We start from the raw sequence: 18,631 nt of genomic DNA, 5'->3' as shown, positions 1-18,631 counted from the left end.
ACTGCTCTCAGGCCACAGAACCTGCTATATAAAACTTGAAAATGTCCTACTTCTATGAAATGTTTAGAGTGGAATTGTTAATTTGGTTACTTACAAAACAATGGATTTTGGTGTGAAAAATAAGGCCATGTTAATGTTGGTAAATGATGGTTCTTGATTGCCTTGCTTGCTTTTTATTGCATTTCCTCATTTAGTGCAGAACTGACATAGCAGCTGAGAGTCTAAATGTCTGATCAATGCATTGCAGGCTGAATACCACCACGTCTGAGCAACAAGTGTCCCACTCAAAACTTTTACACTGCATGTTTTGTGGTAACAATACAAAATGTACGAGCTAATGTCCATTTGAGCCCATATTATTTCCATATGTGGCATTAAACATCTGCATTTGTATTTCACGTGTACATAATCTGTGGACATATTTGCGCAGAAAAGAAGAGCCACTAAAATAAGCAAGCTCAGGCTGCATTTACATGATTGGAATTCAAGCAAAGCCCCATAAAAAATTAACACATTGTGGCTTGAAACCAGTCATGCATTCACATTTTCATGTTTTATTCACCGCTCTGTTTGTCTGTAGAGAAGAAAAACACTTGTGGAATTTTTCTGCTGACTTTTCGCAGCTGTTGTCTGGTTTTGGAGCCTGCTTAACACAGTCCTTAAGTCAACCATTTAACATGCCATGCTGCAGGTTCACCGGTTTATTGACGGGGAAGTATCTGCAATACTTTGGGGGAGTTTTTCTATAGTATTCAGATAACACCAGGCTGAATCCATGATTCTGAAAAGCAAGCACTTTTTTTACTCTGCGAGAATCTAATTGATTATCATAGCTAAGTTTTGGCATCATAACACCTCAAGTCATTCAAAGGTATAGAAGTTATCAAGACACTATGCTAACCATGTGAAAAGACTTTAACAATCTTGCATTACTAACTCCCACAAAGTTTTGAAGGTGGTCAGTGTAACAGAGGGAGTGCTGAAATGAACTATTCACACGATTCATAAAAGAACCCAAGGTGGTTTTCTCTTAAATGTTTCATAAAAATCAATGTAAAAGTATGAGTTCAATGAAAAATAGCGTGTCTCTCACACAGCTTTACTCTTGTGTACCTTTCATCACTAATACATACAACAGGTATGTCCCCAGCAGCTATTTTTCTATTCAGTCAAGATCTTAATAAGTGCAATGCAACTGTAATGGAGCACTGCTTGTGTCACAAACAAAAATGGTGATAAAGGACAGCCCCCTTTTTTTCCCTTTTTTTACCATCCTCAGTAATAAACAGCTAATCATAACCATTCACGTAACGTAAAATAGTCTGTAATAGCATCATCAGGAACAACAGTCAGTCAGTTGGCTACAAGGTCTCATGATAGGTCTTCTGCTGGCACCTGAAACGCCCGTCTCTTTCGCCGTGAGCGTCTCTGCCAGGCGGAGCAGTCCTTCCTGACCTACTTCAGTCCAGGCCATGCTCTCTCTCCGCACGAGACCTCTCCGGTGAAGGACAGTGGTGAGGGGGCGTAGACGTCAGAGTCTGTGTCTGATTCTCCCTCTGCTATGAAGGGTCTAACCCTGGCACAGAGTGAGAGTCCAGCTGCAGCTTCAGTCCCTGCTCCAGCTCCCCCTCCTGTGCCCAGAAAGAAAGAAGGCCCGAAGAAGTCCTCCTTGGCCTGGGAGATGCTGAAGCCGCTGAAGGAGCGCTCCAGCTCCTCGTGGTCAACAGACGGGATGGATAGAGATGTGTCGCTCTCCACGGCGGTGGTATCCTGCTGACACCTCTCCCTCCTGTGGCGCCTCCTGCCCTGAGAGCGGCTGTCTCTGCCGCTGCCGCCAGGGCCGGAGGAGGACCGGTCGTGAACCGGAGCAGGCGGAGGCGGAAGGCGGAACAGGGTGGGCGAATGATCGCCGTTGCCACCTACTGGTGAAGGGGTGTTGGCCACACTGCTGTTCCAAGCAGGCTGACTGAGGGGGTGCTGCAGCTGGTGCTGCCAGGAGGTAGAGGGGCGGCTGTGGCTGCCAGAGGGAGTGCCCACCGATCTCGCCACGGACCGACCCAGTAAAGGATCTTTCTTTTCCAAAGACCCATCAGAGCACGGGACATCTGCAGCTGAGCATGTCTTCACCTCCCTTTCCACCTTCACCTCCTCTTTATCCTCCTTCTCCACCTTGCTCTCCTCTGGGCTGTGGTAAGGCGGTGCTGGATACGGCTCTTTGGAGTTGAAAAAGGCCTCTGTTTCCGAACGAGGGATGCCCATACGCTGCACATACACGTTGACCAGGAAATCAAGTTTCCTGTCCATGCAGAGCACCTGCATTGAGACAGTAAAACACATGATGAAGAAATGGTGTTAAAAAACACTGATCATCAGAAAAATAGAAATGACAAAAACTCCAATAAATGACATCAGTGTTAAACATCTCATCTGACTTTTACAGACCTGGAAGAAACATTCATACCTGCTTTTCCACTTTGACCAGACGTCCCATCATGCTCTGGTCCTCTGCCGCGTCTCCTTCAGCTTTGGGACCTTTACCAACTATCTGGTCAACTCTAGCAGTTGAGAAAGTAATATCTGAGATTAAAAAAACAGTCTGCTCTGCCACATGGCCTTAACCCATTTGTGTAAACTTAAGGTCATGATGCCATAATGTGAACTACAGTTACATGGAAAATAGGTAGGAAGTGTTTATGTTGATGATTTATGGCTACAAATCTGTTTTGAATGCATGAATGTTGGTGTGACATTTGAACATTGCCCGAGAAACTATTGATTTCAGGTGGACGGTATGGATGCATGCATTATGAGATTAGGCAGTCTTTAAGAAAACACAGTGTGAGTAGAGGGGACATTTTGTCTCGGGCCAAAATGCTTCACTTGGCATGCTTTAGTTGTGCTTCATGCTTCATTTCCATTGCATCCTACTGGGGGAGCTCTCCCTCTGTCTCTCCAGTGTGAGAGCAAGCATCTAGCACTGTCAAACCCCTGTTGAGTGAGGCCATATGACAAGGCTCATTAACATTCAGTGAGAAAGCCAAAGGATGTCTCACTTTTTCTTTCTTTGATTTAACGATATAATGTGACATAACAGCGAAAGTAACGGCGCAGCATCCTCAACACGTTGCCCATAAAGCTGTTTATGGAACACTTTTCTTGATTTTGTTCAATGTAAAATACATTGCTTTAAAATGTGTTATCCAGGTCAAGTGGCTTGAACTCAAAAGGGGTTCCATCAATCAAAATAATAAGGTAGCATGTAACTGCTTTAATTCATATTTGGACTATGGTATAAGGAGCATAATGCTGGTACAATGGTCATTCTAGAGGTGCAGTCTATCAATCTAACCTAGGACCTTCAGTGGACTTCTTATGGCGAGGTGTTGATGGGGGAGGGGGCCCCACAATCATATCTATCCTGGCAAGGCACACAGAGACGATATGAGTGCAATGCAAAATGAAGCAACGTGGGAATCACATCAGCTACGGAGAACAAGTTTCAATATATTCCACACACACACACAAACAGAAGACATACGGTGAGTCTGACTTGGTGGATGAAAAGTGCATTTCTCTGTTGGAATATATTTATTCTACATGTTAGACCTTTATGGGATCAAAATGTGAGGAGGTAATTTGTAGGAGGTAAAAATAACACAGAAAACGATGTGAGTTATACATCAATGTCATATCCAAAATGAATTTGTGACGCATTCAACGCTGAAGGAGTGAATCAGATTTTGATATACAAAGGTTACAGATATGAAACTGTGACCTGAATACAGCACATGGAGTTGGACCAAATGAAACAGGCAAATCAGTGATTTGTGTGTCACAACATGTGTGTATCCAGTGACAGTACGACCGCTGTATTACTGATACACACTTCTCGGCTGTTATTCTGCTTTTAAACTAATCATCCATGTATCTTCCATATCCATGCTGACATTTAGGCTCACAGCGAAAGTGAGGCTCAGACAAGTTATGCACTCTGCAAACAACCTGAAAGTGAGTGTGGGTCAGATCTAAACTGGTGCAGATAAACTGTATAGAGAATGTGCACTTGCCTGGACTGCAGATTCTTTATGCGCGACAGCATGTCCAGGTGACCTGCAGAGTATTGCTCGATCACGTCCATGACATCATAAGGCCGCAAGCTCTCTTTGAACCTCCTCTTTGAAACCAGAAACTTCATGATGCTGAGGGAGGACACACAGAGTGCACCCATCAAGGATGTGTGACACACAGGGACATGAGTGGGCCTTTTTCGCAGCAGACATTTTGACTTGTTGGAAAAGTGCAGGTGTAATTAATAACATTAGCAATGGCTCTGTTCTCTTCAGGTGTCCCAGTAAGTCATGACAGTGTGACTGTCATGACCCGTGCTCTGCACGCCCGTTTTGTTAAGTTTCCCATTGTGTGTTGTCTTTGTCTGGGTTTTCTTACATCCTGTTTTATTTTGAAGGTTCATGTTATGTGTTTTGTTTTACTTTACTTCCTGTGTTTTCCCACCCTTGTGATTGTCGGATGTGTTTCACCTGTGTGTCATTAGTGTTCCGTCCTTGTGTATTTAAGTCTGTGTCTTCTCCACTGTCTTTGTCGGGTCATTGTCTGCGTCACCTTGTTGTTCACGTCACCTTGCCATAGTCATAGTTCTTGCCGTAGCCCTGTAAGTGAGTGTTCTTTGTTCATGTCCACGCTGTGATTTATGTGATTGTCTCCTTGGTTTGTTCTTGTTACTTTGCTGTCTGCACTACCTTGTGGTCTGTGAATCCCTGTTGTCCATGTTCCCTTGTCATAGTTCTAGACTTAGCCACAGTCCTAGCCACATCCAGTAAGTGAGTGTTATTCGTTGCGTTTTCTTGGTTCATGTCCGTGTCTCGGTCCATGTCCGTGTTACCCCTTGGTTTGTCTGTGTTCACGTCTGTGTTGTTTTCCTTGTATTATATTTGTATAGTCAAGATTTGTTTTGTTTTCGCTAGTTAGCCAAATTTCAGTTCTTGGTTAGATTGATCCTTGGTTTTGTTTATTTCTTAGTAGTGATAATTTCCTCCAGTTCTTCAGGAGTGATTTTTGTTTCTGCTGTTTTTTTAGTTAGGTTCTTTAGGCCTTTCTTAGCCGTTTTGTTCCTTCCTCCTTTGGGAGCGTTTTCCGTTTATTTTTATACTTTGATAGTTATTCATAGTCTTGTCCTTATCTCCGTTGTGTCCTGTGTTCATGTGTTATTCCCAGTGTTGCGTCGTGTTGTGTGAATCCTTATCCCCTTATGTGTCTTTAGTCGCTAGTCTCCTGAGTTTTGGTTGTCTTGAGTTATCTTTGTGATAAATTTATTTAATTTGAGTCAAGCGCCCCCTCTCGTGTGTGTCTGCATGTGGGTTCAACCTCTTAGTTCTCCCTTAGTCCCCATTCCTGACAGTGACAGAGAGCCAGCATGAACAAATGTCCCTGAAACTGAAGCAGCTGAATGGAATTCTGCCATCGCTCATTTCATTATTGACACCTGTGCTTTTTGCAGTGTGACATGTCAATATGTGTTTCATTACAAAGGCCTGTTACAACAATTTGACACAGATGCAGAAAACAGGTTTCCCTCTTAAAGAATAATTCATTATAACTTGTGTTATTTTAATAGTTTGACAAAATAACCTGAACTCAAGGCCCCCTTACTGTTTTTTGTTTTTATTTTTTTCCATTTGGAGTTGATTCATACTTAGGTCACGCATGACCTAAGTATGGATAAGGTGATCACAGGCATTCAAATACAGACAACATGACAACTGAGCAAACTCCACCCACTGAAGAACACTGTTAAAAAAATCTTTTGTCAAAATACTATTTCTGTGGTGAAAATGAACAGTCATGGTCACCCTTTTCTGTCAGAATAACAATGAACTCACCAGAGTAATTGCTGAGATCCAGGAAAACAACAATATTACTACAACAAAGTCCAGTGGGACGAGAAACAAAAAATTGTGTGCACACATATAAAATCAGTTGGTCAAAGTTGAACCAGAAGGTTTACCGGTCACTTTCATTGTCTGTTCTGAATAAGTTTGATTAACTCAAACATTTGTTTGAAATCTGTCTAATTTATTTATTGTATCACTGCTCACATTTCTTGCCCCATTACACTCCTGTTTTTAGAGCTGTCACAACGTTCCCAATGTTATTATCACTGATAGTACTGATGGCTAAACCTCAATAAGTAAAACTTACATTACAGTAAACTGAATCCTTTAAATCCTTTAAACCTCCAGTATCCTTTAAACACTATCAGAGCAAATAAAGCCCACACCACAGATGACCACAATGTAAAGGAAAATACACAAACACAAACCATAATGCCTGTTTGTCTCCATGGGTGAAGTAAACATTGCAGAATCATAAAAATTGGGTATTAAAGCAAACCCTTACCAGATTGCTCTTATTGTAACCTTCAAGCCTGGTGGTAAGTCTTGAGTGAGAAACTCACAGTGGCAGCTCTTATCATCACCAATTTCTTCTCCTGGGAGGCTCGCCTCTACAATGTAAAGATAGAGACACTCTTAAAGAATATCCATCTGCTTCCACAGTGTCCACAGCAGAAGCAAAGCAGAGCTGTTGCTTTTAGCTTTAAAGGTGCAATTACCAAGTTGGTTCTATTTTGTACGTGCTATGCCCTCTAACAAGCTTTGCTATTGGTAATCCCCTTCGAGGCTCCGCCTCGACACCTGAGACAGATCACTGGACATTCGGCGCCCAATCAGGAGGTAGGAATCTAGCAATATAAAACCCCAGTGCACCAGCTGCTCATCTCATTTTTCAACTCAGCCACCCTGAGTACAGACAGTTTCTCTTAACCTGTTTCAGCCTGCCTGCTCCCTCTGGTCGGCGCTGAAGAGAAACATGTCATTGGCTAGCTAGCCGTAGTACCGTATCACAGGGAAGGTGGGGGTCTGTGACAGAGTTCCTGTGCTCCTGCTTCCTCTTCAAAAACATACCGCACACTTATGCTAACTGCTAGGCTGCCTAGTCTCACTCAGTGTGCGTCACTAGCTACAGTATGCCTCGCTAGCATCTGCTACCCCAGTTTTAGATCTAGCTAGCAGTACTGTACCCCTCACTTGCATGTCATATGATTTCTAGAGGCACCCCATCAAGAAATGGTGCTATTTTCTGTCTTCTTAACTCAAGTGAGGTGAATAAGAGCAAGATGATGTCTGATGCACATTCTTCCCTGGATTTTTTTGTTTCGAAGAAAGGGCTGAATTCCTATAATACACCTAACACTGACAGACAGAAACTTTCAGAGGTTAGTGCTGCTGACCACGAGAGGCACCCCACCTGGCAGGGGGGGCGGGGCTCTTGCTTTCCCCATCACAGGTGAGGTGAAAGAGGGGAAGGCAGTACCCTATGCCTGCTAGTATAGTAGTCTCCAGTTTCCACTTTAACTTAGGGGTGAGTCATTATTCCCCTCTGTTCCCTCTATTAGTCCCCGTCATGCTTCTCCGGACGCTTCCATGTTTGAAATAAGTCATGCTGTCTGGCAAGCAGGGTGGTTGCATGCAGTGGCAGCACTACAGTGAAACTTGCTGATTATTCCTGTCTGATCCACAATGGTTTGACAGAGCTATCACTGATATATAGCATCCAAGTGACCCCTGAGCGAGTCTGTATCTTCCCCTGTCCCCACTGTTAGCTGCCACTATGTTTTCCAGGCAACTTCCATGTTCACTGATTATGTCGGCGATAAGAGCCATGTGCACTGGAGTCTTGCAGAAGATGGCAGCCAGCACAAAGAGGCCGTGATTACAGGGCTTTTTCCCAATGACATGAGCTCTTTGCTGCCTAAGGGTACGTATTTATGCTCCTCTGAGGAACTTCACATCGCAGATCATGTGCAGATAAAGCTTAGCTCCCACATGTCTCCCACTGTCCTACACTCTACACTGTTCTGAGGGAGCAGGCAACCAGAGAACAAGGTTATGGGACTCACGCTTGCCTTTCTATGGCCCTTTCCAAGCGGGGCCCCAGTGGGCCTTTGCCAGTACCTTTTCCCAATCTCCTACTTAAAGAATGATATCTGGAGTGGTTGCGCATATGCAGGCCTCTCTCTCCCTGGTTGGACAGGACACTGAGGAGGGGTAACACACTGCAGTTCTGCCGCCAGCTTCATACTTTCTGCAGTGTTCTCAATACCTCTCCCTCTGACCCTGCTGAGCTAGCAGTGTTGGAGGTAGAGATGAGGTCCCCTCTGAGAGAGGAAGCTGTAATTGTGGTCTTGATACCCCGGTTTTGGGTCTCCTAGAAGTCAGGGGGTATGGTATACCAATATTGGATATATATACTCTGAATTGTAACATTGTGCAGCAGCTGTTCTGCATACTGGCAGTAAAAGATCTACAAGAGTGCATCCAACCAGGTGATTGGATGACAATGAATAGATCTGATGGATGCATACTTTGATGCCCCCATACTGCCTTGCCACAGAGGGTACCTACATTTTGTGGTAGGGAAAAAATTTGTCATTATTGTCGCCTCCCAATTGGATACTCTCTGATCACGCACACCTTTTCCAAATCTGTGTGCTAAACCAGTTAAGAAGTGAGAAGGAAGTGAGGATCCTGACCTACATAGATGATTAGCTTCATCAGAAGCCATAACCCACACAGCCCTGGTGATTCAACAGGTTAGGCAGCTCCAACTAGAGGAAGAGTGCTCTCCAGAGATACTGCATTTGGACTCAAATTGCATCTGCTGGCGGGAGAGCACTGTTCCTTTAGTTGGAGCTGCGTAACCTGTTGAATCACCAGGTTAAATGCATGCCAGAGTGACACTGTTAAGGCTGACCCAACAAGTCTGCCACGATGACCAGAACAGGCTGCTGTACATGAGCTTTGTGTCCTGGCCTTAGCCTTGGGGCTCACACAGTTGCTTTCTCACAAGGACGCAACTTGGGTGCATTCCTCATTACACCTAGATCATTAAACACATCCTTGATTGGCACACTTTGCCACTTTGTGCAGCAAGTGTCTCACTGTGTGGTCGGACAACTCCACAGTAGTTGCCTATCTGAACCAGCAGTGGGGTATGAGGTAGACCAGCCTTCACCGAAAGGCAGTGGAAAACATGCTGTGGGCCAATCACCTTCTTCTTTGAGAGTCGGAGACATCCCCGGTCCCTAAATGTGGGAGCATTTCCAGATCATGCCCCACAGGGGCATTGCTTTATCCCCTGCCCTGTTCAGGTGCATGTCAGTGGAGGACATGTTTCGCTTGCCATGTCTTGGTCCTCCTCGTCCACTTTTGTGCTGCCAGATCCCAGCGGAGTGACAAATGACTCTGTGTCTCACTCTGCTTGATGCAACATCTCTGGAGGCACTTTCACAGTCAGACGCTATTTGGTCATGTCAGGTCATTGCTGGGAGTGCATAGTTATGGCTGTGGGACCCCTAGGCTTGTGATGCCCTATGACCTGATCATTTGACCGCTTTTTCCCACGGTACAGTTGGGAATATATGACATCCTTAAGGCCTTTGCCTCTCGTGGTAACCAATAATGAAGCCCACTAGAATGCAGGCGACTGCAAATACATAATACATACATATATAACATACATAATATCATGTTGTTGTTACATTTATTTAGCATTAACGCTATTGTCTGCCTTGTCTCTGTTTGTAAGTAAGTAAGTAAATGTAAGTAAATCTGCAGTGCACTGATTTTAAATTTTAAAAATGTATCAGCAAAATCACTGTCCACAACTAAACTAAAAACAAAACTTTTTAAATGAAAAACAAAGTTTTAGAGAGCTTAACAACAGCATATTTGATTCTGAAAGAGAATGCAAATTTGTAAGCTTACCAAATAAATTTAAAATAAAAAACAAAAAATAATGTTGTTCACAAAACAGCTCCAAGCAGGTTTTAACACTAATGTATTATTCACCTGAACGCAGATTTCATCTAAAAATTAAAAATGTACATTGTCTCCAACGCGTCTACAGACATTTTTTGTTTAATCAGCTTTGTGAGTGCAGGCATCAGTCAATGCTAATTATCTCAAAATGCTAGATATTGGCCCAATTAATCGTCCGACCAATTACTCGGTCTACCACTAGTAGCACGTACGAAATAGAAATAGCAGTTACTACTTGTAACTCCATTTCTATGAGTATGTGCTAAGCCTTCTAACTGCAGGTACAGCTGCCCCCCTGGCCCCCTCTATTCCCATTGCCCAGTTTAAAAAAAAAAAAGAAGCAGTTGGTGTACTGGGGTTTTGTATTGCTTGATTGCTACCTCCTGGTTGGGGATTAACCAATAGCAAAGCTCGTTAGCAGGCTGTGCACATACTCACAGAACTGGAGTTGCATCCAGTAACTCCTACTTTCAAACCAGTTAGCCAGTTTGTGAGCATAGTGAGCGGGCCTTGTGGAACAACAGAAAAAAAAGACTTGGTGCAGAATTGAAGGATAGTGCTGATGGGATAAAGCTTTACTGGAACCTATAATGAAGTATTTGCTTCCCACCACCTATTACACTCTAGATTAGCACTGTAACTATCATATTAGTTTAGCCAGAAGGCTAATCTATGGATTTTGAAGCATACTGCATATCGGCAACCGGGTCAAGGCCTAATCACCGCTTATCAGAAATTAGGTGAGAATCTGGCAGGGAAAGTGAGGTCTCTTCATGCAACGTAAAGCAGGGCTTTTGGGCATTTTGTCTCTGGGTAAATTTTGGATTATTTTAGCACCACTTGACTTGAACCCATGATTAACTTACCTACCACACTAACTTTCCTACTTCTACTGTAAATAAACCCTTTACTCACTTGTATGGAGTTGTTAAAATCCTAATAAATACAACATATTTAAATCATTACATGCGTGTTCACAGTGAGTATCATGCTTCAGTCTTCAGTCATCGTTGGGGTGGGGACTCGTTTAAGAAGAAAAATCGAAATAAAAAGGGTTCATGTCAAGTGAACAAATCTCAGCAGGTTTCAGCATGCAGGTTTCTCAGACCAGTAAAGCTGACTTGTCTTTTGATTATTTCCCCCAAGAAGCCAACCAACAAAATATCCCAATGTCTTACTTATTAAACCTTCAATTGCTGCAAAAAGAGAGAGAGGAGAGACATGAAAAAAGATTTGTTATGGATTCTAGCAGGATGACCATGGCAGACAAATCAATTCCAAACATGGGAACTTGTGGAATCCACTGAATGGTTTCTGGTTCATGTTTGAAAGGGCTGGTCTCTCTTCTCTTACATCTATACTTAGCAAAACTGCATATATCATAAAGCTTTCTATAATATATATGTTAAAATATACTGCACATCTAGACATTACAGAATACATTACAGTCTAAATTGAAGACATGTCATGATGACTTGTCTAACCTGGAGAACTCTTCAGTCCAAAGTCTTCATCCTGCATTTCAATCAGCACTTTAACATGCCATGAAGCGGAAGAAGAAAAACAACTAATGAGAACTGGTTGAAATTGCTCAACAAAAAGGCAAAGAAATGGTGAAGGGGAAGAAATATACTTATTGATAGAAATACAGTGGTCTGGATGACATATGGATGCAGTCTAGCAATAAATGATGGCTGGACACAAACATCTAAACCAACTGTCTCCCCAGCACAATGTTGAAATGTTGGCTTTACATGCAGGAGAAACTATAAAGCAATTACCTGCATGACAATTACTGCACAGTCTGAGCAATGACTGCACCTTAAAGAGGTTTGATCGCTATCAATTATCAACACCCTCCTTCTAAAAACTCACAGCTGGGGAGTTGTTGTCTTTGAGCTGTCATGGAGTCACACTGTGATGTATATCTTACAACTGGATTCAGAAATGTGGAAAGATCCAGTGTCAACAATGTAAACAACAACTAAGCTACTGTATATTTTTGTATTAACAAACAGTAACTACAGTAAATGCGAGCACATTAGATTTTGAAAAGTTAGACCGATATATTAGCTTGCTAAAATACTGGACATGTATTTGCATTTTTTGATGGTTTGTTGTGAGGAAGCAGCTAGCCTGGCTTGTCAAATTCACGAAGTAACAAAACCTGCCTTGTAAAACCACAACTTGTCTAACATGTCTACAGTAATGGTGTGACTCGGTAGATCAAATGCTGTCAGTTGCCACCCCATTTTGGTCCAGAGTGCCACAATTTTGTACAGTTTATAGTGGTCTTAAAAGAATCAGAATTCTGAAGCACTGACGGTGATGGTCAAATTTTTAAATGATCCTGACAAACTCAACTTCTATCGGATAGGTTGCAGCACATTTTATACACATTGCTGTTTCCCAGATAATGCGAACTAGTGCCTAATCCCTTGAGTTTTCATCAAGTATGGGGTTGACATTTGTGGTTTTGAGTAAATGTTGAGTAAATTAGAATAAACTTTGGTGAGTCCTCCATATAGATATACAGTAGCAGATAAGTCGTAGTTAATTTCGTGGTATTCTGCTTTATGACCTTCAGGCAGTGTATAAATTAAACAAGTTGAGTTTTGCAGGTGCTCTATATGTGGATTTTTCCACCTTTGGACAGAGCCAGGCTAGCTGTTTACCATTGCTTCCAGTCTCTATGCTGAGCTAAGCTAATTGTCTCCTGGCTGTAGCCTTAAATTCACCATACAGACATGAGTGGTATTGATCTGCTCATGTAACTCTTGGCAAGAAAGCGAAGAAGTTCCTGCATTCCCAAAATATCGAGCTATCGAGCCTTTAAACAGCTGCTCTTCCCTCAAACAGTGAGTTTCTCTACAGAGTTTGGTGTTTTGTGATGGTTTAAAGTGGTTTCAGAGACTTTCCACTGTAACATGAACATGATTATAGAGCAAATAGATCATTTATATTATGAAGATTAATTGGCTATTGCGTATTCCTGCATTCCTTCAGTCCATGTTTGTCAACCCTTGTCTGTACCCTGATACTCATTATCAATCTGATCAGGTGTTATTCTGTACTGTGTGGAGTTCCCTCACCCTCTGAGTTTTGCCGTGAGGTGCTGCCCCGCACTCTAAAGGCGTGCTTTGGCCCTTGGTTCTTCTCGTTGAAGCTCCAGCTCTTGGTGGCCTTGCTGGGACTCGCCTCAGCCCCGTCCTCTGCCCCTGGAGACTGGGCCTTCCCCTTGGCCACCGGAGCCTTGGAAGGACTGGGGAACACCTTGTCCTTCAGACTTGCCTTCCGGCTACAGAAAGCAAGTAATGAGAAGGAAAATGTAACTTTTTTTGACAGCATCATTAAAATAAAGTAAATACCTATCTGTAACTCAATGTCTAATCCTACTGCTTTGTTGTTCTAAGTGTAATGTTGGGAATTTGTCGAAATTAGCACTTATGTGGTAATAAATCTTACCTCAGCAGAAACGCAAAATGGGCAATGTCCTACAGCAGAAGGAGCCATGTCCACATACGAACATAGTGGAGCATTCAGTGGGTCAGGCAAGCAGCAGGAAGCTACAAGCAAGCATGCATGGGAAGCAAAGTGACAGTGCATGTCTCAAAAGGAAGACCTGTGGTCTCACTCTATGCAAAAAGTGAACACAAACCATGCAAAAGAATTCACCATCATATTGTATGCTCCGCCTGACACACAGGAATCGGTCAAAGGAAGCGCATTGTTAGGCACTCAGCGATATGCATCTTGCCTGCTGAACAGATGTTTATAAGGGCTGAATAAGCAAAAAAAAAGGCAGCAAGCAAATCAACTGCATGAAGACATCATTAAACAGAAACAATAAATCAACCGTGACAGGGCGGTAAACAGGGATATATATCTGCGCTTTGTCATAGAAAAAGGTAAAAGGTGTGGGCAGATCAGCTCTTGAGTTTATATTAAACATAAAGCTTTTCATGTAGTCCTCACTGACAGAACTGCACTACACTACAAAAAGCAAGCTAGTCAGATTTTACAGTTATTACGTGATTCCTCTACCTTTGCTTGTGTTTAAAGAGGGAGAGGAACAGAGGTGGGAATGTAAGAAGACACACAGACTTGCAGTGCAGTTGTTAGTATCTGTGCAGCAACTATACCTAATAGTTCTCGGACAGCACCCGCAAAGTCTGTCTTTGTGTGCATTTTCATTACTGCAGTGGTGAGCAGTAGAGGAGACACAAAAAGATAAAATAGCAGTGGGTACAGTCAAAAAACAGCAGTGTGTGCCATACTGTGATGCCAGTAACACTTTATTGTAACTATAGTTTCTATTTCATTTGCAGCCTACCTGTTCATCAAATCATAAATCAGCACTTATAGATAATTCAATGTCTTTGCATTTTTTTTCCATGTGGTGAATGAATTTAAATGGCTGCCAGCATCTTTCTACTGATGTTTCATGGCTATAGATATCATAGTTAAACAATATGTGCAAATGCCGTATAAAGGACTACGTCATGATAAAGTGTTACTACATTGTCGTTAATTACACTTGTTTCTTTTGTCAAAAACAGTGTGATTAAAAGTCAAGCAAGGCTCTTAAAGTGTTCAAAATCACTTTTTCCCCGAGGTGATGCTGAAAGCTAAAGTATCAAAGAACAGCTTATTGGTGAATATTCAGAATCAGCAGTGAAGCCAAAGGAAGCTGATCTTTGAGCACCATGTGAGCAAATGCAGCAAGACCGTTCTTGAAGGAGGCGCTTAACACACACAACCACACACACGTCTGACACACAGGACATGCAAAAACCTCCAACACACATACACACACACACACACACACAAACACACACACACAAACACAGCATACTGTACACACACTCCCCCAAGAAGAGTGCCTCAGCAGCAGCTAAGAGCAGAATTGAAGAGAAGCCAAAGGGAAGTACAGAGACAAAAAAAAAAACCTAATCAGATCACAGACCTGGGAGATGTTTCTGTTTGAGACTCCTTCCTGTGAGGAGAGACCACACCAGCTGTTACACAGAGCAAGTCAGTCATGTATCACACTGTTTGTCACAATCAACATCGCTCTTTGTTGAGTTGGATGAGCTTTGAGAACAGGCAACAGAAATATTAAGAAAAGCTGCTGCATGGTAAAAGCTGCACTACTGTAAATCCAAATGATCCATAAGATGAGACAATAAATAAGTATGAAAATGAATATCTGTTCAAATCTGCTTTTTTGGCTGTTTGGGCCAGACAGCACTCTCATGCTCAGTCTTTTTCAGCCCTATGTTTTGTCTCCACTAACTTATAAGAAGTATGAGGCTCCTCAGCAGCTACATGCAACGCTGCGTTCACCAGCTAGTCGCTAACTTCCTCTGTCATTTAGTGCTGATCGGGTAGGAGACGTTGGGCTAAAATCAGCTGTCTGCAGCGTCCAAAGCAGCACTATGAGTGTCAACCGTAATCAAAACTCTATAAAGCTCTGCAGAGCTGAGAGGGACTGCAGAGTGAGGTGATAATAATTCTCTGTGGGTTTGTCACTGTGAGCGACTCTCTTCACATTACACATACTTATCCAAGCCTTGTTAATAATACTGTGTAGCTAAACTCTCTTTTCTACTTCAAAATGTTTGCTTCACTGTTAATAACCATTATTATCATCACTCTGATCCCCGCTGTCAGCATCCTGGCTTCCATCATGAGATCATCATCAGCTTAGTCACTCTCACAGTCGTGTTTATACCTGAATGACTTGCCCTTTAGATTCCTCAGCAGGTCCAGCTGATTGAGAGGGGGAATAAGTCTGGGGAGAAGACAAACAGCATTTTGTCATTCTGTTGAGACAATTTCATCAACTCAGCGCTGAAAGGCTAAAGCTCGCCATTGGGCACTTTGAGGCTCATTCCATTTAATTTGACAGTCACCTATTCTGCCGCTCATCACCCTTGCACCTCAAATTACTACTGGAATGAAACCGAACATGATGCCATTTCCAAGTAGAACAGCCAAGCGCCAGTCTTCTACTTCCAGACATGTAACAGGCAGAAATCGGTGTGGTGAAAGTCAGTCAGCTTATTTGCTGATTCATTCAGCTGGACAGAAAAATGGCCGATTAATTCACAAAGTAGCCATTGGCAGTGTTTGTCTTTTGAGCAGCATTTCAAAGAGATCTAGGTGTCACTGCCAACAGCAGCCTCATTCACTGTAAAATTACCCTTATCAAAGCAGAAAGTGAAAAGTCACACCGGTGTGTGCTTCTACACAACAGGCAGTAGTATCTGAGTCAACAAGGGAGTTTAGAATACAATAAGATGAGGACTCTGTGGGCTCGCTTTTCCTATTAGCTTCCCAGTTTTAAGATACACGACAGAATGTGATACAGCAAATCAGTTGTATTGACTGGAAATGCTGAATCATGTGCAGCATTATTCAGACTTTTTTATCACTTACCTGTACATTGGAACAGCGACAGTCTGCTCGTAAAAATCCCAAGTGCACACCAAATCTGTACGGGAAAGGTTGGTGGCATAAAACCTCCAAGCCCCCTGGATGGAGGAAGAAAGAAGACTTCATGAGTTCTTGTCAAGAGCACAAAACAGAGATTCGCTCTGTTTGATCAGTCTGTACATTGGGTTGTTATATACGGTTGTTCTTGGACGTATACCTGGATGAGGCCCGCTGCAGGGTTACGCCTCTTCTCAAAATGTTTCTGCCTGTGTTGCTCTTGGACTTTCAGGGCGAAGCCAGAACCCAGGATGCCCTGCACAGATTCAGAGTGATGCAGAGAGCCCAAACAGTGATCAGTCAGGGTCGGGTCAGGTCAGGTCAGCAAGCTTGTACAGCCTTCCCACAGCAGAGACCAGAGAGCAAGTCCAACAAAATAAATAGGTGATCACAGATTTTCACTCGTCTGCAATGTCAGTGAATGAGAAGTCAATGTGGCAAAAGTAGTGACTGTTTCCTGTTAACTGAGTGCTGATCCAGCAATCCACAGTTTTGGTTTTTTTTTTATGTGTGATAGACAGAACAGGTCTTATCTGCTTACTCAAAGCTTACAGCTGAGTTGGACATCTCAGGTGAAACGCCAAACACTTAACAGCAGCTGACAAATACATCAGCAACTGGAATGTCAGAGCTTTCTGAATGTAAAGGGGAAAACAGAGCAGAGTTTCTGGGTATTCAAAGGAATCTTTCAGCTCACTTCTGTAGCTGAAGTGTCAAAGACGACAAATGTAATGGACTATACTGTACAAAGCACTTTAAAAACATGTGTAGGGTATACACCTTTTTCACAGCAGGCATTGCATAACATTAAAATCTTTGAGTTATCCATATCAATAACAATGGCTTCATTCCACAGCCCCAATTCCAAAAAAGTTGGGGCGTTGTATTGACTTCATGTTTTTGCTAAAAACTGCAGCCTGCTGTAAACAAGGGTGATGAGACTGGTGAGACCAAAACAGAACGTAACACTTAAAGATGCTAAAAATGCTCCGTAGAGCTAAACTGCAGAGCTGGTAAAGACTATATAAATATTCTGATTGTTCTGAAAAAACAAAAGGAAAACTTAGTAGTTTAAACATCTGTAGAAATAAGGCTTCATCAAAAGAAAATCCGAGGAGGAAGACGCCATGAAACAGGACACACTGTTTCTCAGGGAGGTGCAGAGCCGTAACACGGCGTCAGCGAGCTATTAGCACCATGATGGATAGAGAGCAAACAAGGCTCTTACCAATCAGCACTTAAAGCTCACGACCCTGGGTTCAAAGCAGCCCTGACTCGCTCTTATACTTACAGCGGGGAGCGCAAAGAAGGCCACCCCAATCATGCTGAATGTGGCTGCCAGCAAGCGTCCATTCCAGGTCTTGGGAACCTTATCACCATAACCAATGGTGGTGAGAGTGATCTGGTGTAAAAGAGAAATCAAAGTCACTGCTGGGTTTAAGAGGTGCGGTACAATTCTCAAAACTGTAAAGCGGATAATGTAGACCCTCTTTTTTTCAGTGTGGTCTTACCAGTCCCCACCAAAGAGCATCAGCATAAGTCTCGAACTCATCATTTGACTCCTTTTCCACAGAGTAGACCAGGAACGAAGCCAGGATGAGACACAGAAAGCCTATGTACCACGCTGTGATGAGCTCCTACAGAGAGAAGCAATACAATAGGCGTCACAGAATCTACAGTAACACTGTGTCATCGAAGGTGCTTTGCAAAGCGCTGATGTGACTCCTGTGATTTGGTAAAAATGGCCATCCTGTTATAATATTGGACCTGATTATGTGAGTCGCTGGCCCTCTGTGGCGAACCAAGTATTTCATAAACGTCTTTATTTCCCTCGACTCCACACATGCCACACACCCGCCCTCTCTCCTTCTCGCCACATCACACGCACACACGCACACAGCTGCACATTTTCCACAGCTTATTAGTGAAAGCAAATAATTCCATTTCAAAGCTCATTAAAATAAAACTGAGAAATATGTTTCCTCACCGTGAGAGGATTGCTTGGAAGAGACACGACTGGAAACGATGTGTCACTGAAGAGGCACAGTGGAAAATAAAGAGCTGCGACTTTTAGATTTAAACTTGTGCAGACGACTTAAACCCATCACTCTATAGCTGCACTGATCACCTTGTTGTGTCTAGATGTATCTAGTGACATATGGGTGAGTATGGTTCCAGGTGAAGAGAACGCTGCTACAGAAGATAACAGATGAAGGTGGTGACATGATGGATTGTCAGTT

At 42.9% G+C, this 18,631-nt stretch overlaps 1 protein-coding gene across 1 annotated transcript in view; it reads right to left on the bottom strand.

The window, feature by feature from the left end:
• Positions 1-1,455: 1,455 nt before the first annotated feature.
• Positions 1,456-18,631, bottom strand: part of LOC121612699 (potassium voltage-gated channel subfamily KQT member 2-like) — a 28,073-nt gene continuing 10,897 nt past the window's right edge. The window contains exons 5-18 of the mRNA XM_041945746.1: positions 17,903-18,028; positions 17,683-17,793; positions 16,552-16,647; positions 16,338-16,432; positions 15,631-15,690; positions 14,863-14,892; positions 14,039-14,092; positions 12,989-13,194; positions 11,381-11,428; positions 11,075-11,092; positions 6,415-6,520; positions 4,068-4,199; positions 2,462-2,555; positions 1,456-2,313 (exon numbers count right to left, since the gene is read on the bottom strand). Of these exons, the coding sequence (XP_041801680.1) occupies positions 1,456-2,313; positions 2,462-2,555; positions 4,068-4,199; positions 6,415-6,520; positions 11,075-11,092; positions 11,381-11,428; positions 12,989-13,194; positions 14,039-14,092; positions 14,863-14,892; positions 15,631-15,690; positions 16,338-16,432; positions 16,552-16,647; positions 17,683-17,793; positions 17,903-18,028 (2,034 nt within the window). The remainder of the gene's footprint in view (positions 2,314-2,461; positions 2,556-4,067; positions 4,200-6,414; positions 6,521-11,074; positions 11,093-11,380; positions 11,429-12,988; positions 13,195-14,038; positions 14,093-14,862; positions 14,893-15,630; positions 15,691-16,337; positions 16,433-16,551; positions 16,648-17,682; positions 17,794-17,902; positions 18,029-18,631) is intronic.

This window comes from Chelmon rostratus, chromosome 10, assembly GCF_017976325.1.
Source record: "Chelmon rostratus isolate fCheRos1 chromosome 10, fCheRos1.pri, whole genome shotgun sequence".
In the NCBI taxonomy this organism is placed as follows: Eukaryota; Metazoa; Chordata; class Actinopteri; order Chaetodontiformes; family Chaetodontidae; genus Chelmon; species Chelmon rostratus.
Note: the sequence above shows the minus strand (reverse complement) of the source record. Positions and strands in the feature narration are given on the sequence as shown.